Source organism: Salmo salar, chromosome ssa09 (assembly GCF_905237065.1).
Source record: "Salmo salar chromosome ssa09, Ssal_v3.1, whole genome shotgun sequence".
NCBI lineage: Eukaryota > Metazoa > Chordata > Actinopteri > Salmoniformes > Salmonidae > Salmo > Salmo salar.
Window position 1 is genome coordinate 60095515 of NC_059450.1, and position 24046 is coordinate 60119560.

Here is a 24046-nt window from a genome sequence, read left to right on the forward strand (position 1 = left end):
GCATAAGCTACAGCTGGCTAACACTGCATAAAATGTGGTGAGTAGTTGCCTCAAAAAGAGACAAAGACAACAGTTGAACAGTTTTGAACAAATTCATTTCTTCCAAAATTAAGGAGAAGCGAGAGAGAGAAAGAGAGAGCTAGCTATATTTCGTAGTATATATTTTTTTCACTTTCTCTTTCACGTACTTAGCTACCATGGAACGCAGCTAGCTAGTTTGGTCTTCTCAAACACCCAGCTCAAACAGAGAAGGACGCTATGTTAGCTAGCTGACTATGGTTATCCAACACTGGAAGTCAAGGTAAGCTTTTGGTTTTATTAATTTATTGCCACTGGGGCCCACCGGTGTAACTGCTAAACTGCTTGCTGCTGACGGTACACTGTACTACATGATTGTAGTGGGTTTACTAATGCGTTAGTTCTAGTAGCTATGTTGACTTGACGTTAGCTAATATGGTGACAACGATGTAGGCTGTGTGTAGCAGGTAGCGGTCATGATATGAAGGTTTTGCTTGGAAATGTTTTTTCGCCTTTTCACATACAGCTGATGTGTTGTGCACTGAAGTCCATAAGATAGATGCGAGAAGGAATTATATATACAATGAGCTGTTTGTATGTGGCTGCTATGAATGTGAACTGTGTTTGCGTGTGATCAGAGGTGTGTGTATTCATTGTTCCGATTAAAAAATAAATAAATATATATATATATATATCTTAAACAGAATCAATCACAACGAAACAGGGATAGACATACCTTAATTTGTCCAACAGAAACTCTCGTTTGTAACTGTTGGACTAATGATTATACCGTAGATCAGCTGAATGCAGGCAAGAGTGTGCAACACGGTATTGAATGTGACCTGTCTGTCACCTTGATTACTCATAATTCTCTCGACTTGTGCGTAGATCAGTTTACGTTGTAAACTTTCATTCATAGGCTAGGTAGTAGCAACCTCATGATGGGTACAGGTAAAATTTGAGTATCATGTAGTAGCCTACACCTATCCATGTTACATTGAGCTTGGTGAATGGAATATGAATGCCAGTCATGTAATCTGCTGTAATAGCAATAGCAATAAAAAAAAAATATGCTCCCTTGTCTTAAACGGCACGGACCGCCACTGGTATGGGGGTTATGATAAAAATGGGTTTGGTCTTCTAAATCGTGGAATAACGATGGAATGTGAATGTATTTCAATAGCACAGATGCAAACATAATGTTTTCAAAGAGATCCAATGGAATGTGAATCCCGTAGCGGATACATAATTGGAACAGTTTTCACTTTGTGAATAAAAAGTGAGGTACACTAAAATGCATAAGAGCTGAGTTGAGCTAATTAGGGAGGGAGTGTATTGGCCATAGAATTAGGAATTAGAGTACTAACAATAATTTAATAGGATCTCTATGGTACTGGCTCTCTAAAGGTAGCTCTTAGAGAATGAGTAGATTCAAGACTCCTGGCAAATAATGATCTCCTCAAAGGTTGGGGTGTGTGTGTGCGCTTGTGTGCGTGTGTGTGTGTGTGTGTGTGTGTGTGTGTGTGTGTGTGTGTGTGTGTGTGTGTGTGTGTGTGTGTGTGTGTGTGTGTGTGTGTGTGTGTGTGTGTGTGTGTGATTGAAGATAAAGGAATGGAGAGAAACAGTAGGCCCAGCTCACAGGAGTGAGAAAAGCAAATTAGAGGTGCAACTGGGGGTGCCAATACACACTGGGCGGTAGCAGTAAGGCGGTAAAGAGACAGAGACAGACAGAGACTGAGCGAAGAGAAGAGCTACAGACAGAATAAGAATATTTTTCACCTTGAGCTGAGTGAGGTATCAACTACACCGCTATTCTAGCTGGCAAAATCACAGGTTGCAATGGATCGTTTAATTTGATCTGGACTCTGAAAGCTAGCTAGGTTGCAAGAATGAGAATGTTCTATATCTAATTCAGTGTAGAATGTCTATAGGAATATACAGAGTCTTATTCAATGCATTGACTGCATCTCAGAGAAACAGCAAATCGGTAGTGGGCTGGCCACGGCTGCAGTCATGCAGTCCCCCGGCTGGCAGAGCAGCTGTGGGGAGTTTGCGGCCCACTGCCCAGAGATCCATTTCGGATCCAGTCAGGTGTTACACCAATGACACCTCTAGTTGGTCTTTAAGATAGCAATCAGTGACCTTTGATTTGGGTAGCCGAGTTGTCACGCCGTGGTGGTTTGATGTATGGTGGGGCGGAGGCGGTACCTGGCGGATGGGGGGAACGGGGAAGGGGGGATGTGACACAAGCTATTCCGCTGAGCAGCCTCTTTCCTCTTTCTTTGCATAAATAAAACAGCAATACTTTTTGAGCAGGGGACAGAGTTCAGCAGCATTCACCGTCCCTTTAACAGTGAACTGTGGTGAAGTGGTGAAGTGGATGTTTAATCTACCTTAATGAACTGTCTCATTGCAACTCTTCCCCGTACATACATAATATCCTGTTTACGCTTTGGAATAATGGCTGATAGATCTATAAGAGGGGTGCAAAAACCCCTTGGCTAGAATTTAAAGTGATATTCTCCAAAACAATGGTAAAAGGGATCATGTCAGTTTGGATTCAAGGCTACAAAGGCTCAATCCTCAAGGGCCATAGTACTGCTGACTTTTATGTCCCTCTAGCTTGATCTGCTTATGTTACCAATTAGACATAGGTTTCACACATTTGGTTACCCGTGTATAATACAGTGTCTTAAAGGCAAGGATGAAAACCAACATACACGATGGACCTAGAGGACCAGGGCCCATATTCATAACATGTCCTAGAGTAGAAGTGCTGCTCTAGAATCAGTTTCACGTTTTATCATAATGAATATGATTATATGGACTGGGGGAGGGGGGTCCTAAAAGGCAGATTTTTGTCTCTAATAAAGACCTTTGTGTGGAAAAACTCATTCTAATTGGCTGTGGGTGGACCTATGCCCTCCCAGGCCCACCCAGGGCCCAATGACTTTATTTCAATTGACTGATTTCCATTTATGAACTGTAACTCAGTCAAATATTTGAAATTGTTGCATATTGCATTTATGTTTTTGTTTGTTTGTATAATTGATGTATTGACAATTCAAACATGTCAATTGGAATAACATGAATAAATGTATTAGTTTCAAATCAAATATGAGGAAGCAAGAGACTAAAGCCGTGAATGGACCGTAAAATGGTCATCTATCATATATTCTCCAGAGAGCTGTACAGCATTAGTTTAAAAAGGATTTAATTTGAATTGATTGATCTTAACCGCTCGCAGATAAAATGACATTGCGTCTCTTCTCCATCTTATCGTTTTCACTGGGAGGCTCTTTTTATCTATCATTATGAAAAACAAGGATAACTTGACAGAACAAAGAAATATGAAATCCTTCAGATTCGCCATGCAGCAAAGCCATTGCACAAGGCATGATTCCATGATTCAGCATTAGGACCACGAGTGTTGTGAACAATTACTCTGTTTGATTGCTATATTTCACTCTGCTGTCAACAGTAATACCTCTGTGGTGTGGGGCTCTCGTGATGGATCCAAATCGTATCCTTCAACCCCTTCTGGCCAATATGCGTGCGTCTGCTCGCCCATATATTCTCATCCTCGAATGGGGAGCTGACCTGCAAATGATTTCACCAGTCCATTACAATTAATAACACGCAACGGGTCTTTCGTGCTTAGCGAGCTACTTAGCGTCACACCCGCCTGACGTGACCAGAATATTATTTTTAAAACAATGTCTGAATGGGAGTCCGTGGCGGCGGTGAAAAAATCCCCATCAGAAGGGCCAGTCAGCCATGGCGACTGCTTTACATGGAGTCTCTCGGGCCTCGAGGAGTGGTCATACGTTTCCGACATGAACAATGTTGCCGGAGTTTGCATTATACAGAGGCACTCCAGGGGGAAAGCGTCTCGCTGATGGGTCTATTACAACCTAGTTAAGTCTCTCCAGGAGTCTTTTTGCAGTTCCGAATGCATTGCTGAAGAGATGTCTCAGAAAGCCTTGGTTGAAATTGAAACTGAATGACTTTATCCAATATTTCGACCCTCGTAAAGTTTGCTTGTTGTTGTAGCAAACATGAACAATTTGATTGTTGCAGGTGTTGTTCAAGTTGTTTGAATGTAGGGGTGTTTCCATTCAAGACAGATTCCCAACCATTCAGAACACACTGTATTGAAGAGATGCAGTCATCAAGCCATTTGTGTGTTTCACAAAGAATTTAGGTAGGGGTAAACAACGGCACTCTTCTCACAACATAGCTGAAGCACTAGACACAATACTCGGCTGACAGACATTATGAGTGGCTGCCATTCTTTTCAAAGCTCCCTACTTGACAGCTTAAGTATATCTTTTTTAGTTTGTTTTAGAAAATAGGTTATTTGCTACCGAGGCTGTTGAATGAATGCTCACTAATTGTACTTGTACCTGTATGTGTGTGTATTTTATAGAAAGAGAGAGAGAGAGTGTGCGTATGTCTGTCCGTAAGAGTGTGTGAGTACGTGCCTGCAGTGTGTGCGTGTGCATGTGTATTTATGTGTGTGTGTGTGTGTGTGTGTGTGTGTCTGTCTGTCCCTGTGTGTTCAGGGCGTTTGATGACACTGACCTTCATATCCCCTGGGCTAGGGCTAGCAGCCATTTATCTTTTATTCATTCGGCCATTTCTGAGGCAGCTTTTCTGTCACCCAGGCTTGTCAAAACAGAGGCCATTTCATGATGTGCAGCGCTTGGTGGCAAAATGGTGCACAGTCAAACCCTGTAAAAGGTGATGCCACAGTCCTGGAGAGGCTTTGTCTTGAGACGAGACTGTCTGTCACTAATTGTGTTATGCCACTGTCGAGAACACCTGTCTAAAGCAACTCAAAACATTCCCTCAAACTTTCTTTCCTGCTTTAGTATTTTATTTTTGCCTGGAGAAAGCAAAGTCTACTCAGGTGTAATTCACAACAGCCAACAGAACTGTCACTACAGAACTGTCACTAACACTTCTCGAGATATTAGAAAAATAAGTTTTACAATATGTCATGCATTGGAATGACAAGTTCCAGTCATTATTTTTGCTCGTAACTCTTCAATGCTGAATATTTCATGTAGCTGACTCTTTTGATGTCTGCTTTGATGGTGGATTGCAAATACAAATCATCATATTTTCTCTTACTGTTGGTGTTTGATAATGCATTCGCTCACAACTTCCATCATTGCCAACCCACACAACACTACAAGTTCTGAAAGTGTTTGACTTAATATTCTGCACGAACAGAGACTCATATGCTGTAGACAGGTGTGCACAGGGGCGTCATGTACCCATTATTTTAGAAGGGGTACAAATGTTTGTTTGTTTTGGCTATGTACTCCAGCACTTTGGATTTGAAATAATACAATGACTATGCGGTTAAAGTGCAGACTGTATTTTCATCCATATCGGGTGAACCGTTTAGAACCCCCCCCATTTTAGGGGACCAAAAGTATTGGGACAAATTCACTTATGTGTATTTAAAGTAGTAAAAAGTTAAGTATTTGGTCCCATACACACAATGACTACATCAAGCTAGTGACTCTACACATTTTGGGGATGCATTTTCTGTTTGTTTCGCTTGTGTTTCAGATTATTTTGTGCCCAATAGAAATGTGTAATCTTTATTTAACTAGGCAAGTCAGTTAAGAACAAATTATTTTTTACAATGACGACCTACCCCGGCCAAACCCAGACGACGCTGGGCCACCAAGAAAGAATCAATAGGCAACATAGCTTGATCAAATTCATTTACAAACATACCTCCTGCGGGTCCTGCCCATCACCAGCAGCTAAAATCAAATCAGATGCTGGGTGTGTCACTTGACACTCTCTCCTTCTCCACTAACAATACTAGTCATGTTCCACTGCTTAGACGTTGCATGCATTAACCAATGGTTGCGTGCCACGTCATCGACTGTGTCATCGACTGAGATTGCTATAACATATGTGGTTAAATGATAGGTAAAATATGGTCCAGTTAGTGTGCCCCCTCTGCAAAATAGCACTTTTTTTTAATAAATAATGTTGATAAAATGTGGGCTTAAAAATTGTTTATTAAATAATTTTACATCTGAAAATAAAATAAAAACAGAAGAAATCTGAGATGTTAGTGTCCTTGTACCCCCTATGGGTATGAAGCCTCTGGGTGTGCACCATGACTTTATATGGGCCTCACTTCACATGATTAAGCCATTTTAGATTCTAACTTCTTCTCTCTTGTTGTTGTTCCTCAGATGACAACTGCAGACTGAGTGACTACCGGAGGTTGAAGACCAAAATTCTGAACCTGCATGACCAGAGATACATGGAAACTGGCAACCGCGGGGGCCACAAAGACAACATGGCCACCAGAAAGAAGCTGGTCGACCTTCTGTTTAAGCGCTTCGACGCCGATGGTAGCGGGAGAGTAGACAGCAGCGAACTGTCACAGGTGAGGAGGCCGGGACTTGGATGTCACTAAGTGTTTGAAAGAAAAAGGGAAAACCAACAAAACATTGTGTTTACTACTACACACCAAGGAGTAGCGAACTATCACAGGTGAGGACATGAGAGTGGACAATAAAGCCACAGTAAATGTCTCTCCCACATGTCAGTAGCCATGCCATCACACCATTCCCTGAAATGAAGAAAGAGTAAACAAACAGAACCTAAACATTGTGTTTACTATAGCCTCCTAGGTATTTACTATAGGAGCCATCTTGATGTATTATTTTCAATATTATCCCCTTTTCAGTTGGTCTTTGCTTCAGAAAGCGAGGCGATTTAGAAATGTAATAATCCAGGTCAAAGGAACGTTCCGCTCGTGGTAGAATGTCGGCTTTGACTGTTACGGCCCGAAAGTGTGGTTGGATATGGACTTTTATGTGACTTTCATGACAAAGGAAGACATTTTATGCATAATGAATTTATGTTTCGCAATACCTGAGGACTGGTTTATATGCCATGCATTTAAATATTTGAATAAGTAAGCAACCACTGCTGGTTTAAATAACCTTTCAACTGCTCTCAGTTTCATATTAATATATCCAGTGGCACTCTGATTTCTCCTGCCTCTATAAGACTGATGTGAGAGAGACAAACAAGCTTGATTCATATTCTTATGCATTCACTCTTTTGAATCCAAAGTGCCCCATTTGATTACAGCCAACAACTCTGATATTTAACTATATATATATATATATATATATATATTTTTTTTTTTTTTTTACATAACAGCAGTGCTTTCAGCTGGGGGATGAGAGCATAAATCGATGAACAGTGGGTGAAATACATAACGAAAGAGAAATTGTAATGTTGTGTTGGGCTTTATTAGACTATGTAAATATTCCCTGTTGATACATTGGAAAGTTGCTTCAGGTAGTTACCATAGGTACCAAAAGTATTAGATTACGGATGACACTAAGGACTAGACACAAAGCTATGAGCCATCATCTATCCAGGTGTTTTAATGTCAGTCTGTCCACAAACATCCACTGCACAGATTGAGTAACGCCATGTTGGTTATAAGTCATTCCTCACAGAAAATGCTAAGGTCTCTCTTAAACCTTGAAGCATATGGCAATGGTGACACAGTTACATATACAGTACAAACTGATATTAAATGCAGAATATGTAGTAGCTATTCTAAGCCTAACGTTTTTGTCTTGTCTACAAAAGCGCTGCAATCATTAATTCTGAATATCAGACGTTGACACAATTGACCTCAAACTATGCCACATCTCAAGAAGTCCTCAAACTATGCCACATCTCAAGAAGTCCTCAAACTATGCCACATCTCAAGAAGTCCTCAAACTGTGCCACATCTCAAGAAGTCCTCAAACTATGACACATCTCAAGAAGTCCTCAAACTGTGCCACATCTCAAGAAGTCCTCAAACTGTGCCACATCTCAAGAAGTCCTCAAACTATGCCACATCTCAAGAAGTCCTCAAACTGTGCCACATCTCAAGAAGTCCTCAAACTATGCCACATCTCAAGAAGTCCTCAAACTGTGCCACATCTCAAGAAGTCCTCAAACTATGCCACATCTCAAGAAGTCCTCAAACTGTGCCACATCTCAAGAAGTCCTCAAACTATGCCACATCTCAAGAAGTCCTCAAACTATGCCACATCTCAAGAAGTCCTCAAACTATGCCACATCTCAAGAAGTCCTCAAACTGTGCCACATCTCAAGAAGTCCTCAAACTATGCCACATCTCAAGAAGTCCTCAAACTGTGCCACATCTCAAGAAGTCCTCAAACTATGCCACATCTCAAGAAGTCCTCAAACTATGCCACATCTCAAGAAGTCCTCAAACTATGCCACATCTCAAGAAGTCCTCAAACTATGCCACATCTCAAGAAGTCCTCAAACTATGCCACATCTCAAGAAGTCCTCAAACTATGCCACATCTCAAGAAGTCCTCAAACTATGCCACATCTCAAGAAGTCCTCAAACTATGCCACATCTCAAGAAGTCCTCAAACTGTGCCACATCTCAAGAAGTCCTCAAACTATGCCACATCTCAAGAAGTCCTCAAACTGTGCCACATCTCAAGAAGTCCTCAAACTATGCCACATCTCAAGAAGTCCTCAAACTATGCCACATCTCAGAGGTCCTCAAAACTATGCCAGATCTCAGAAGTCACTCATGGCTGAGAATTCAATCAGTGAAACCCTAATTTCTTCGCTCTTCATGTTTTGCCAGGTTAAATTATACAAATTTGATGTGACCGATCATTTCAGCCCTCATTTACGAGTGTAATTGTTAATTGTAAATAAGAATTTGCTCTTAACTGACTTGCCTAGTTAAATAAAGGTTAAGTAAAATAAATAAAATAATTGTTAATTGTAAAAGAGGCTTCTGTAAATGGGGTGTTAATTTGACACGGACTCTGGTGGCATTCCAAACACGATGTGAATCATTTAGTTAATTTAGTTCAAAGGTTAAGGCTCGGGATAGTGTGTGCGTGTGTGTTTGTGTGTGCGTTCAATGTGTGTGTGTGCATGTGTGTGTGCATGCGCATGTGTGTGTGTCTTCAGATCTGAGTGGAAGAAGGGGCAGGTGGGTACACTCTATCTTCAGACACGGACACCCTTCTTTATGTTGACGCAATCAGATAGTGTCGATTCCTCCAGTACATCAAACCTGAACATCAACTACAGAGCAAGGTAAAGGTGGTTTGATTTCTTGCCGGGACATGATACATTTAAGAGATGGTGTTGAGAATCATCAAAGACTGGTGATTTACAGCCCCTTCTAATATTACCATCTCCCTGAATCGAACCGTCCGCCATGGGGTGGTTCAGAAAAGCAGAGAATACTATGTTTTTTGATAACACTTTCTCTGAACCAACTGTGTCTAATGTATTATGAATGCGTTCGATTGCCAATTGTTATAAATTGTCTTAAAGGATGGATGCACTTTTATGAATGCTTATAGCAAGTGTTGTAATGCACTGTGAAGTGATCGAGGTCAATGGAAATACATTTCTAGTACATTATCATACACAGATGGCTTTAAGAACGTTTTTGAAATTCAACATGTGAGGTTGAATCATCACCAACATTTTGATAATTCTTTGTAGTTTACACTTTTCGTTCAGTAAGAGTTCAGAAAGCATAGCCAAAGTTGCAAAGAACCAGACATACTTGATGATGATACATTAGGCAGCAGTGCTGGGGAAGCTACTCTGAAATCATAGTTGACCAAACTACCAATTACTTCACACTAGAAGAAGTTTAGCTAAACAAAAGCTAACCTTAATAAAAATATTGTTAAAAATTATATAGTTAACAAGCTACCTCGGGAAAAATGATCATATCTAAATCTGAAATGTCATAGACTACAAATTGAAAAAACGGTTTCAAGTGAGAATTAGGCAGGTCTGAACCTGAAAAATAAAGGAAATTATTGCCTCTTTCTCCATTATTTTCTTCTCTTTTTGTTCCAAAAAGTAGTGTAGTTCCAGTAGTTAGTTATACCGTTACATGGCAAAAAGTAATTAACTACAGAAAACACTACCAAGATTTGAATTGTGTTCAACTTCCACCAAGCTACTGCAAAATACAGTCGTTCACTACTCCCCAAACACTGTCATATTTTGTCAAGCTTCATGACAGCTGATCTAGAATGATGGATGAGTGAAAGTCAGCCTGGCGGTGAGATACTGTAGATCCAACTTGTCGTATTTCAAACCATATATAAAACATAACAAGAGTCTTTGCAGCATGAAAAGGGGTTTCCTCGGGATAATACTATTTACTTCCAGAAATAAGAGATCTATAGACAATCTAGGACAAGGTAAGACTTAAAGAGTAACTTTAATGAAAAAAATTGTTTTCATCGAAAACCAGATGTTTTAGGCTTAGTTATAGTGAAACACGTCAATGCTGGTCTTCATTGTGATAGTTTGTTGCAAAAGTGATATATTTTGGTCTTTTAGTAGTAAATCTAGCTCTTATTGCCCCTAGCGGTTAAACTGTACCATTGAAATCATGTTGTAGAGGCCTCTTGTGAAAGGATCGACGCAGGAGATAAGAAGCAGGTACAGGGAGTGAAGGTTTAATAACTGACGGACATGGAACAGGAACACTTAACAACAATTAATGCGGACACAGGGAACACCACCGAGGAACAGACAGATATTCAGGGGCAATCAACCACGTGAAGGAGACCAGGTGAGTCCAATGAGCACTGCTGCGTGTAATAATGGTGACAGGTGCGTGTAAAGACGGGTAAAGACGGGAGGGGGAGCGGTAGCAGGCGTGACATCTTAAGAAGGTGCCTCTATGTCAGGGATCATCTAGATTTATCCGCAGGCCGATCTTTTCTTGAACGGATGGTCAGGGGGCCTTGAACATAATTACAAATAATTTGTAATTAGAATTAGAAATCATTTGTAGAATGCAAATGGACCGCAAGAAGCCCAAACAGATATAATGACTAAAACATAATAATTTCACATCATCTCAAGGGAGGGGTTCAGTATGAAATACACTCTCTTCTAGATGTGCTAGGTGGTACCACCTCAAGGCTAACTATAAAAGCAGGTGACAGCGCACCTTATTTGGCAATGGTCTTGGTAAGTGGAATGTGCCATCATATTTTGCATGCTTCCTTGACTAGACTACTGACGTTACACAAAATTCCAAATTCAATATTTTTGCTTACCGTTTTATACAAATATATGTGCTTTTACGAATACGAAGAAAATAAACATGTAGGCTATGTGGATTCACATTTCTATCGGTAGCTACATCCATCACGACAATAAATAAATGACAATGGTGGGCATGTCAACTTGTAGTATTATTTTTTCTCCAAATGCTGTGATTGAGTGATGGCTTAGTCTGTTATGGCAGTTGGTTTACAGTTCAATCGTTGTGAGTTTAAATCCCACATCGGGCAGATATATATATATATATTTATAAAAAAAATGATTTACAATATTCATCCCATGCCCACACACTTCTAATTCTGAAAAGTGAAAGCATACCTGCTGTGAGAGAGATCCCTCTGGTAGTAGTTTTTTATACAGTACCCAAGACCAATCTGTGAGTTACTTTGACAATTGGGAATATAGCTAATATAGCTAAATACTGCAATGCGGGTTGGACTGAATTGAGCCCCTAATCTTCATTTTCAAGGTGATGACTGCACTTTTCTTCCCAACACAATAAATGTGAGTCCACATTTCAAAGATGTATTTTGCGTCCCATGGGGGATTTGAACTTCCACTGCAAGTGGCAGGAACTCATCACCTTACCACTCTGAGGTAACTGTCCAGAGTTGAATTCACATCATTTGATTATCAGAGCATGCCAGTGGACCTCTGGTAAGTTTGCTTTAGTAAGAAAAGGTTGGGATCAGGTACAACTATATTTACCCACCCCAAAATGAATATTAATAAGCAATTCCCCCAACCCACAACTTCTCACCTGAATGCATTTTTTTTTTTTAAGGGATTTAACAAAGAATGAATTTGGGGTTGAGAGTTAAGCTTTTAATGTGAAATTGAGTTTAGTTTAGAAACATAATTTTCAAGTTTGTTGTCATTGTTATGTCTGCAGAGATTATCAAATCTGGGCTGGTTTTTAGGATGGCACCTGTTCTCCACTAAACCATGTATTGTGCACCCATTTACACCTCAGGGGGTCTCCTCCAGTGTAATTGAATGCACATTAACATACAATGTCACACAAAGAAATGCATTCAGGTCTTACGACGACTGGAAAACAATACTGGAGAGGTTGTGATATTTCTCTATTTCAATCATCTTATTACTGAGGAATCAATGTCTTTGACGTGCTATATTTAGACAGAGAACTGATTGTGTTGCATTGCATGCGCTATGCTGTAACATTAGAAATCCCAGATCCGTGAGTGGTTCCCGGTTTCGGCAACCCCAAAAAAAGGAAACAGCGGGGGAAAAAAGTACAAGAAAAAAGAAACCCCAGACCCAGAAAAATCCAGGCCTAGACTTAGCTTTAACTGTAAGTTATATACTGGCCCACTTAAAAGGCAAGTTCTAAATGCATTTTTCTGTTGCAGGTCATCAAGCAGGAAGGTCTGTCCAAGGATGTCTCTGAGTGCACCCTGTTTGACCTTCTCAAATACAACGACATCAATGACGATGAGCACCTGACAAAGGACGAGTTCTACACAGCTTTCGGTGAGTGACAGGACCATCTTGAGTCCAGAGTGGAATGTCCACTCTTTTTATTATTTATTATTTTCTACGCATTACCATTTACTTTTTCCTGCTTGCATTTTCTTTGGCAAGGAAATTCAAAGAACCATACATTCCACAGGTTGTGTTGACTTGGCCAATAGAGATTACATGCTTTCAAGCACATATTGCTAAAAGCCTTATAACAAATCTATGCCTTTATGCGACAAATCTATGCCTTTATGTGGATAAAACTTAACCATGTTTACGCGACACTATTCTATACATTCCTATACAATAGTTACCATGGGTTGATTGCAGGTAGGCAATTCTTTCTTGGTTTTTATGTCGGGCAAAACAATTCCCAATTGAGATACAGCAGTAGCCCCCAGCTCTCTCTGTCTATGTTTGCCCGCCATCCCCCCATGCCAATAGGATGTTAATAATTACTCAACCAAGTGACCATCATTATGCTGGTAGCTCTAAACAGAACATGTAAGTCTTTTCTATGGTCCTTATTATTTATTAGCATAAGGTTCTGAAACTGGATCAACTTATTATCCTTATGGGAACTATAAAAGTAAATGGAGTCTAATTTAGTTTCAATTAGAGTTGACATTGATGATATTTCTGTGAATGGCAAGACACTTGTCCTCATCAGTAGAACTCTCCATCTGGGAGATTTAAACCTCATCATAGACTACTTAATGGCGCCAGAGGAGATGGCTGCCATTTACGGGCTCCTAACCAACTGTGCTATTTTATTTGTTTTTTCGCATTGTTTGAACTCATTTTGTTGCTGCTACCGTCTATTGTGACCGAAAAGAGCTTCTGGACATCAGAACAGCGATTACTCAACTCGAACTGGACAAAGATTTTTTCTTTAATGAGTCCGACGTGAAGGATATACTGTTTGTTGAGACAAGGCCCAAATCCCCGTCATCCGCGTGAAAAAAAGGCAGAGAAAAAGGGGGAGCAGGGCTGGGTGACTTGTAAGAATTCACCGATGAGCAGGTAAACCACCGCTACCCTTCGTATTATTGGCCAATGTGCATTCATTGGAAAACAAACAGGAAGATCTATGATTAAGACTCTCCTGCCAAAGGGACATTAAAAACTGTAATATCTTATGTTTCACGGAGACTTGCCTAAATGACGACACGGATAATATCGAGTTGGCTGGCATCTCTGTGCATCGGCAGGACAGAGCAGCTACGTCTGCTAAGACAAGAGGCGGGGTTGAGTGTCTCTTTGTCAATAACTGCTGGTGCGCAATGTCTATTAAAGTCTCGAGGTATTTCTCACCTGAGGAAGACTACCTCATGATAAGCTGTAGACCACACTGTCTAAAAAAAGAGTTCTCATCTATATTATTCGTAGCCGTCTATTTACCACCACAAACTGATGCTGGCATTAAGATCACACTCAACGAGCTGTATAAGGCCATAAGCATCCAGAAGCAGCGCTCTGAGTGGCCGGGGACTTTAATGCAGGCAAACTTAAATCCGTTTTACCTCATTTCTACCAGCATGTCACATGTGCAACCAAAGAAAGAAAAAACTCTAGACCACCTTTACTCCACATCACAGAGATGTGTATGGAAGTGGTCAGATGACGCGGATGATCCGCTACAGGACTGTTTTGCTAGCAAAGACTGGAAAATGTTCCAGGATTCATCCAATGGCATTGAGGAGTATAACACCTCAGTCACTGGCTTCATCAATAAGTGCATCGATGACGTTGTCCCCACAGTGACGGTACGTACATATCCAACCAGAAGCCATGGATTCCTGGCAACATCTGCACCGAGCTAAGGGCTAGAGTTGCTGCTTTCAAGGAGCGGGACACTAACCCGGAAGCTTATAAGAAATCCCACTATGCCCTCAGACCAACCATCAAACAGGAAAAGTGTCAATACAGGACTAAGATTGAATCCTACTACACCGGCTCTGACGCTCGTCATATGTGGCAGGGATTGAAAACTATTACGGACTACAAAGGGAAACCCAGCCGTGAGCTGCCCAGTGATGCGAGCCTACCAGACAAGCTAAATGCCTTTTATGCTCGCTTCAAGGCAAGCAACCCTGAACTATGCATGAGAGCACCGGATGTTCTGGACGACTGTGTGATTACGCTCTCCATAGCCAATGTGAGTAAGACCTTTAAACAGGTCAACATTCACAAAGTCGCGGGGACAGATGGGTTACCAGGACGTGTACTCAAAGCATGCGCGGACCAACTGGCAAGTGTCTTCACTGACATTTTCAACCTCTCCCTGACTGTACAAATTTGTTTACATCTCTGTTAGTGAGCATTTTTCCTTTGCTAAAATAATTCATCCACCTGACAGGTGTGGCATATCAAGAAGCTCATTAAACAGCTCATTTATTGTGCTGTGCACAATAAAAGGTCGCTTTAAAATGTGCAGGTTTGTCACACAACACAATGCCACAGAAGTCTCAAGTTTTGAGGGAGCGTGCAATTGGCATGCTGACTTCAGGAATGTTCCCCAGAGCTGAGCCTGGCTCCCAAGCGGGTGGGCCCATGGCTGCGCCCCTGACCAGTCATGTGAAATCCGTAGATTCAGGCCTAATGAATTTATTTCAATTGACTGATTTCCTTATATGAACTGTAACTCAGTAAGATTGTTAAAATTGTTGCATGTTGCATTTATATTTTTGTTCAGTATAGTCCTTTACTTTGCTATTGCCAGATATACTTGCCAGATATATATACACTGAACAACTATATCTATATTCTTGAAAAATTGGGCCCAACATGGCAACCCGATAGTGAGAGATGGGTAAACGCAGTAGTTTATATAGTCAGTCAATGTCGCTGTATAAAACTAGACACAGAGCAAATAGTGAAAGAGCTAAAACCAAACCCGTAATCTCTAGAACAACATAATGATGTAAATTAATCTTCGCCAAACTAAGAAACACTAACACATATTGTGCTACCTTTTCTTGCCTAATTCCCTTTCTCAAATCATCCCAGTCTGACATTTCCAACTGGCTCAATATCCTCTGACATTTCACTGGGGTGGACACATCACGGCAAGAAAAATAATGCATAATGAATTTCCCAGTAAAATTGTTCACTCATCAGCACTTTGTATGCAAAGCATTTCTAGGTGAGACAAGAAAAGTTACAAGAGTAAATGGCAAACTGGCATAGTATTTTTCTTGTCTTGTTCCTCTCCTAGTCAGGCTCAAGCAGGGGAGTAGCCCTTCAGGCAAATCAAATCAAGAAAGGATACGGGTAAAATCTGTGGAGAGCTCAACATCCTTGAGGAGCTGTGATGCACTAGCTCCAACTACTCACTTTTTTAACTTTCCCCCCAAGCTTCTTCAGGCTGAAACTGAAAAAGAAAAGGAAATGTCTTTCCTCGTTGGTTAAGCATTTATCTTTACCTGTCTCTTTTCCTCTTCTTTTCAATTGTTTTGTCTTTCTTTCTCCCCCTCTGTGGTAGGCTGGTGCTTAAGATTATTTTACTTAGTAAATACTCATGGCAAATAGTGCTGAGCGATTAGTTATTTTTGAGGTTGGTTTCGGTTAGATTATTACAAAATATAAACCAATTAATACAAGTCATGATAGTAGTGACTGCCCATTGCTGCTTATCACTTACTAGCCAACATTTATTCACATTACTTTACTTTAATAAAATATATCAGTTGTTGTGTTTGTTTTATTTGTTTGTTTTATTTGATTACTTTATTATTTCATTCCAAGTCATTGTCACGTCCTGACCCTTGTAAGAGGTCATTTTCCACAGTAGAGTGGTCAGGGCGTGACAGGTGGGTGTTTTGGGTGGTTTTGGTTTTCTGTTTCTATATGGGGTTTTCTAGATTTCTATTTCTATGTTTTTGTTTTCTATGTTTTGGCCAGGTATGGTTTCCAATCAGAGGCAGCTGTCTATCGTTGTCTCTGATTGGAAGCCATAATTAGGCAGCCTGTTTTTCATGTGTGGGTAGTTGTTTTCCGTTTTGTCAAGTGTCCTGACGGAACTGTCGTTTTGTTGTTTTGTTGAAGTGTATTCATTAAAAAGTAAATATGAGCACTATACATGCTGCGCCTTGGTCTCCTTTAGACGACCCTCATTACAGTCATCATCTCATCTCTATAGAGCTGCTTCCTATGCTGTTTGACAAAATCAATATTTTGTAGTTCAAAGTAAATAAAGCATACTTTTATGAATACAAACTATCAATCACATAGATCATGTATTTTCAGGTAGAGGTCCCTCACGAAGCAACAGCTGCTCTCTATATCACCTCACGATCGAACATTAATCTCTCTTCGGTAGCAGTCGTAAAATAAACGTTGTGGTCATTGTAGTTAATTACCACGTTTTATGATGTAAATGATACTGAACAAAAATATAAATGCAACATGCAACAATTTCAATGATTTTACTGAGTTACAGATCATAAGGAAATCAGTAAATTGAAATAAATTCATTAGGCCCTAATTTATGGATTTCACATGATTAGGCAGGGGCGCAGTCATGAGTGGGCCTGGGCCTGGCTCCCCACCCACTGGGGAGCCAGGCCCAGCCAATTAGAATACATTTTCCCCCACAAAAGGGCTTTATTACAGACAGAAATACTCCTCAGTTTCATCAGCTGTCTAGCATCACTTGAGATAGTGTAGCACTTGTCTTAACAACAAATCTAAATGTTATGTCAGTCCTATGCACACATTTGAAATCTAATACCTTAAATTCCCTCGAATAGTAAATATGTTGATTCAGTATATTTAAGCAATAAGGCACAAGGAAGTGTGGTATATGGCCAATACACCACGGCTAAGGGCTGTTCTTAGACACGTCACAAAGCGGAGTGGCCATATTCTACAAACCTCCAAGGTGCCTTATTATTGTTATAAACCGGTTACCAATGTAATTAGAGCAGTAAAAATAAATGTTTTGTCATACCCGTGTTATACGGTCTGATATACCACGGCAGTCAGCCAATCAGCATCCAGTACCCGAACCACCCAGTTTATAATTAGCAATATAGTACCATTTTGTGAATAACAGCAGTAAATGCAGAATGAGCCTACAATCCCAATGAGAATGACACCTGTCTTACAAATCATATTTTAATTGTCACATGCTTCATAAACAACAGGTGTAGACTAACAGTGAAATGCTTACTTACGGCCCTTCCCAACAATTGTTTTATTTTTTTATTTCACCTTTATTTAACCAGGTAGGCCAGTTGAGAACAAGTTCTCATTTACAACTGCGACCTGGCCAAGGTAAAGCACAGCAGTGAGACAAAAACAACAACACAGAGTTACACATGGGATAAACAAACGTACACTCAATAACACAATAGAAGAAACATACACAGTGTGTGCAAATGGAGTAAGATTAGGGAGGTAAGGCAATAAATAGGCCATAGTGGCGAAATAATTACAATTTAGCATTAACACTGGAGTGATAGATGTACAGATGATGATACATATACTGGGGTGCAAAAGAGCAACAACAAATAAATAACAATATGGGGATGAGGTAGTTGGGTGTGCTACTTACAGATGGGCTGTGTGCAGGTGCAGCTGCAGCGATCGGTGAGCTGCTCTGACAGCTGATGCTTAAAGTTAGTGAGGGAGATATAGGTCTACAGCTTCAGTGATTTTTGCAATTCGTTCCAGTCATTGGCAGCAGAGAACTGGAAGGAAGGGTTGCCAAATGAGGAGTTGGCTTTCGGGGTGACCAGTGAAATATACCTCCTGGAGCGCGTGCTACAGGTGGGTGCTGCTATGGTGGCCAGTGAGCTGAGACAAGGCAGGGCTTTACCTAGCAAAGACTTGTAGATGACCTGGAGCCAGTGGGCTTTGGCGATGAGTATGAAGCGAGGGCCAGCCAACGAGAGCATACAGGTCGCAGTGATGGGTAGTATATGGGGCTTTAGTGACAAAACGGATGGCACTGTGATAGACTACATCCAATTTGCTGAGTTGTGTTTTGGAGGCTATTTTGTAAATGACATCGCCGAAGGCAAGGATTGGTAGGATATATTAATGTGAGTCTGGAAGGAGAGTTTACAGTCTAACAACACACCTACAGTGTCTTGCAAAAGTATTCATCCCCCTTGGCGTTTTTCCTATTTTGTTGAATTACAACCTGTAATTTAAATTGATTATCATTTGGATTTCATGTAATGGACATACATAAAGTAGTGAAATAAAAAAAATCTGTTGTTTAAAAAAAATTCAAAAACGGATAAGTGGTGCGTGCATATGTATTCACTCCCTTTGCTATGAAGCCCCTAAATAAGATCTGGTGCAACCAATTACCTTCAGAAGTCACATAATCAGTTAAATAAAGTCCTGTGTGCAATCTAAGAGTCACATAATCTGTCACATGATCTCAGTATATAGTTGAAGTTGGAAGTTTACATACACCTTAGCCAAATACATTTCAACTCAGTTTTTCACAATTCCTGACATTTAATCCTAGTACAAATTCCCTGTCTTAGGTCAGTTAGGATCACCACTTTATTTTAAGAATGTGAAATGTCAGAATAATAGTAGAGAGAATTATTTATTTAAGATTTTATTTCTTTCATCACATTCCCAGTGGGTCAGAAGTTTACATACACTCAATTACTATTTGGTAGCATTGCCTTTAAATTGTTAAACTTGGGTCAGAAGTTTCGGGTAGCCTTCCACAAGCTTCCCACAATACGTTGGGTGAATTTTGGCCCATTCCTACTGACCGAGCTGGTGTAACTGAGTCAGGTTTGTAGGCCTCCTTGCTCACACATGCTTTTTCAGTTCTGCCCACAAATTCTCTATAGGATTGAGGTCAGGGCTTTGTTATGGCCACTCCAATACCTTGACTTTTAAGCCATTTTGCCACAACATTGGAAGTATGCTTGGGGACATTGTCCATTTGGAAGACCCATTTGCAACCAAGCTTTAACTTCCTGACTGATGTCTTTTGAGATGTTACGTCAATATATCCACATAATTTTCCTTCCTCATGATGCCATCTATTTTGTGAAGTGCACCAGTCCCTCCTGCAGCAAAGCACCCTACAACATAATGCTGCCACCCCCATGCTTCATGGTTGGGATGGTGTTCTTCGGGCTTGTGAGCATCCCTCTTTTTCCTCCAAACATAATGATGGTCATTATGGCCAAACAGTTCTATTTTTATTTCATCAGACCAGAGGACATTTCTCCAAAAAGTATGATCTTTGTCCCCATGTGCAGTTGCAAACCGTAGTCTGGCTTTTTCATGGCGGTTTTGGAGCAGTGGCTTCTTCCTTGCTGAGCGGCCTTTCAGGTTATGTCAATATAGGACTTGTTTTACTGTGGATATAGATGCTTTTGTACGTGTTTCCTCCAGCATCTTCACAAGGCCCTTTTTTGTTGTTCTGGGATTGATTTGCACTTTTCGCACCAAAGTACGTTCATCTCTAGGAGACAGAACGCGTCTCCTTCCTGAGCAGTATGACAGCTGCGTGGTCCCATGGTGTTTATACTTGCGTACTATTGTTTGTACAGATGAACGTGGTACCTTCAGTCGTTTGGAAATTGTGATACAGTGAATTATGAGTGAAATAATCTGCCTGTAAACAATTGTGGGAAATATTAGTTGTGTCATGCACAAAGTAGATGTCCTAACCGACTTGCCAACACTATTGTTTGTTAACAAGAGATTTGTGGAGTGGTTGAAAAAACGAGTTTTAATGACTCCAACATAAGTGTATGTAAACCTCTGACTTCAGCTGTATATGCCTCAGTATATATACCTCTGACAGTCTCTATGGGGGTGTATACCTGTTTTGAAAGGCCCCAGAGTCTATATCACCACTAAGCACCACTAAGCACCATGAAGACCAAGATTGGAGTATCTGTCCATAGGACCACTTTAAACCATACACTACACAGTGCTGAGCTTTATGGAAGAGTGGCCAGAAAAAAGCCATAGCTTAAATAAAAAAATAAGCAAACACATTTGGTGTTCGCCAAAAGGCGTGTGGGAGACTTCCCAAACATATGGAAGAAGGTACTCTGGTTAGATGAGACTAGAATTGATATTTTTGGCCATCAAGGAAAATGCGATGTCTGGCGCAAACCCAACACCTCTCATCACCCCGAGAACACCATCCCCGTGGTGAAGCATGGGGGTGGCAGCATCGTGCTGTGGGGATGATTTTCATCGGCAGGGACGGGGAAACTGGTCAGAATTGAAGGAATGATGGATGGCACTAAATACAGGGAAGTTCTTGAGGGAAAAATGTTTCAGTCTTCCAGAGATTTGAGAAAGGGACTGAGGTTCACCTTCAGCAGGACAATGACCCTAAGCATACTGCTAAAGCAACACTCGAGTGGTTTAAGGGAAAACATTTAAATGTCTTGGAATGGCCTAGTCAAAGCCCAGATCTCAATGCAATTGAGATTCAGTGAAATGAATTAAAGATTTCTGTACACCAGCGGAACCCATCCGACTTGAAGGAGCTGGAGCAGTTTTGCCTAAAGAATTGGCAAAAATCCCAGTGGCTAGATGTGCCAAGCTCACAGAGACATACCCCAAGAGACTTGCAGCTGTAATTGCTGCAAAAGGTGGCTCTACAAAGTATTGTCTTTGGGGGGGGTGAATAGTTATGCACGCTCAAGTTTTCAATTTTTTCGTCTTATTTCTTGTCTGTTTCACAATAACACATATTTTGCATCTTCAATGTGGTAGGCATGTTGTATAAATAAAAAGTGGGTGGGGGGTGCAGGCAGCAATCGGTTGAAGAGCACGCATTTAGTTTTACTTGCATTTAAGAGCAGTTGGAGGTCACGGAGGGAGTGTTGTATGGCATTGAAGCTCGTCTGGAGGTTTGTTAACACAGTGTCCAAAGAAGGGCCAGAAGTATACAGAATGGTGTCGTCTGCTTAGAGGTGGATCAGACAATGACCAGCAGCAAGAGCGACATCATTGATATATACAGTGGGGGAAAAAAGTATTTGATCCCCTGCTGATTTTGTACGTTTGCCCACTGACAAAGAAAGAATCAGTCTATCATTTTAATGGTAGGTTTATTTGAACAGTGAGAGACAGAATAACAATAGAAATATCCAGAAAAACGCATGTCAGAAATGTTATAAATTGATTTGCATTTTAATGAGGGAAATAAGTATTTGACCCCCTCTCAGTCAGAAAGATTTCTGCTCCCAGGTATCTTTTATACAGGTAACGAGCTGAGATTATGAGCACACTCTTAGAGGGAGTGCTCCTAACCACAGCTTGTTACCTGTAAAAAAGACACCTGTCCACAGAAGCAATCAATCAATCAGATTCCAAACTCTCCACCATGGCCAAGACCAAAGAGCTCTCCAAGGATGTCAGGGACAAGATTGTAGACCTACACAAGGCTGGAATGGGCTACAAGACCATCGCCAAGCAGCTTGGTGAGAAGGTGACAACAGTTGGTGCGATTATTCGCAAATGGAAAAAACACACTGTCATGAGAGCGGTGAGGAATCAGCCCAGAACTACACGGGAGGATCTTGTCAATGATCTCAATGCAGCTGGGACCATAGTCACCAAGAAAACAATTGGTAACACACTACACCGTGAAGGACTGAAATCCTGCAGCGCCCGCAAGGTCCCTCTGCTCAAGAATACATATACATGCCCGTCTGAAGTTTGCCAATGAACATCTGAATGACTCAGAGGACAACTGGTGAAAGTGTTGTGGTCAGATGAGACCAAAATGGAGCTCTTTGACATCAACTCAACTCGCCGTGTTTGGAGGAGGAGGAATGCTGCCTATGACCCCAAGAACACCATCTCCACCGTCAAGCATGGAGGTGGAAACATTATGCTTTGGGGGTGTTTCTCTGCTAAGGGGACAGGACAACTTCACCGCATCAAAGGGACGATGGACGGGGCCATGTACCGTCAAATCTTGGGTGAGAACCTCCTTCCCTCAGCCAGGGCATTGAAAATGGGTCGTGGATGGGTATTCCAGCATGACAATGACCCAAAACACACGGCCAAGGCAACAAAGGAGTGGCTCAAGAAGAAGCACATTAAGGTCCTGGAGTGGCTTAGCCAGTCTCCAGACCTTAATCCCATAGAAAATCTGTGGAGGGAGCTGAAGGTTCGAGTTGCCAAACGTCAGCCTCGAAACCTTAATGACTTGGAGAAGATCTGCAAAGAGGAGTGGGACAAAATCCCTCCTGAGATGTGTGCAAACCTGGTGGCCAACTACAAGAAACGTCTGACCTCTGTGATTGCCAACAAGTGTTTTGCCTCCAAGTACTAAATCATGTTTTGCAGAGGGCAAATACTTATTTCCCTCATTAAAATGCAAATCATTTTATAACATTTTTGACATGCGTTTTTCTGGATTTTGTTGTTATTTTGTCTCTCACTGTTCAAATAAACCTACTAACTGACTGTGTATATTGGTTCCTAACTTCCCTGAAAAGTTGCATATCGCGGGGGCTATTCGATGCTAATGCAGTACGCCACAGGATGTTTTTGTGCTGCTTCGCAGTCAAATCTGGAGTGAACCAAGGGCTATATCTGTTCTTAGTTGACATTTTTTTGAATGGGGCATGCTTATTTATGATGGTGAGGAAAGCACTTTTAAAGAACAACCAGGCATCCTCTACTGACTGGACGAGGTCAATATCCTTCCAGGTTTACATGCCATGTCGTTTAGAAAGGCCTGCTCGCTGAAGTGTTTTAGAGAGCATTTGACAGTGATGAAGGGTGGTCGTTTGACGGCGGACCCATTACGGACGCAGGCAATGAGGCAGTGATCGCGGAGACCCTGGTTGAAGACAGCAGAGGTGTATTTAGAGGGCAGGTTGGTCAGGATGATATCTATGAAGGTGCCCGTGTTTACGGATTTAGGGTTGTACCTGGTAGGTTCCTTGATAATTTGTGTGAGATTGAGAGCATCTAGCTTAGATTGTAGGACGGCCGGGGTATATCCCAGTTTAGGTCACCCAACAGTACGAACTCTGAAGATAGATGGGGGGCAATCAAATCTCATATGGTGTCCAGGGGACAGCTGGGGGCTGAGGGGGGTCTATACCAAGCGGCAGCAGTGAGAGACTTGTTTCTGGAAAGGTGGATTTTTAAAAGTAGATGCTCGAACTGTTTGGGCACAGACCTGGATAGCATGACAGAACTCTGCAGACTATCTCTGCAGTAGATTACAACTCCGCCCCCTATTCATGCAGAATACATGAATATATGTTTTTTTATACTAATAGAAAAAATTGTAACACAAGGAATAAATACACAATGAGCAATGATAGCTTGGCTATATATGGGGTACCAGTACAAAGCTGATGTGCAGTGTTACGAGGAAATTGAAGTAGATACTGTATGTACATATAGGTAGGGGTAACGTG

General features: G+C 41.1%; 1 protein-coding gene across 5 annotated transcripts in view; it reads left to right on the plus strand.

Annotated features, from left to right (window-relative positions):
- LOC106611554 (follistatin-related protein 5) overlaps positions 1–24046 on the plus strand; it is a 161281-nt gene that overhangs the window by 80029 nt on the left and 57206 nt on the right. For all 5 annotated transcript variants that reach the window (XM_014211881.2, XM_014211882.2, XM_045723863.1 and 2 more), the window contains exons 5-6: positions 6246–6442; positions 12545–12665. In XM_014211881.2, coding sequence (XP_014067356.2) covers positions 6246–6442; positions 12545–12665 — 318 coding nt within the window. The remainder of the gene's footprint in view (positions 1–6245; positions 6443–12544; positions 12666–24046) is intronic.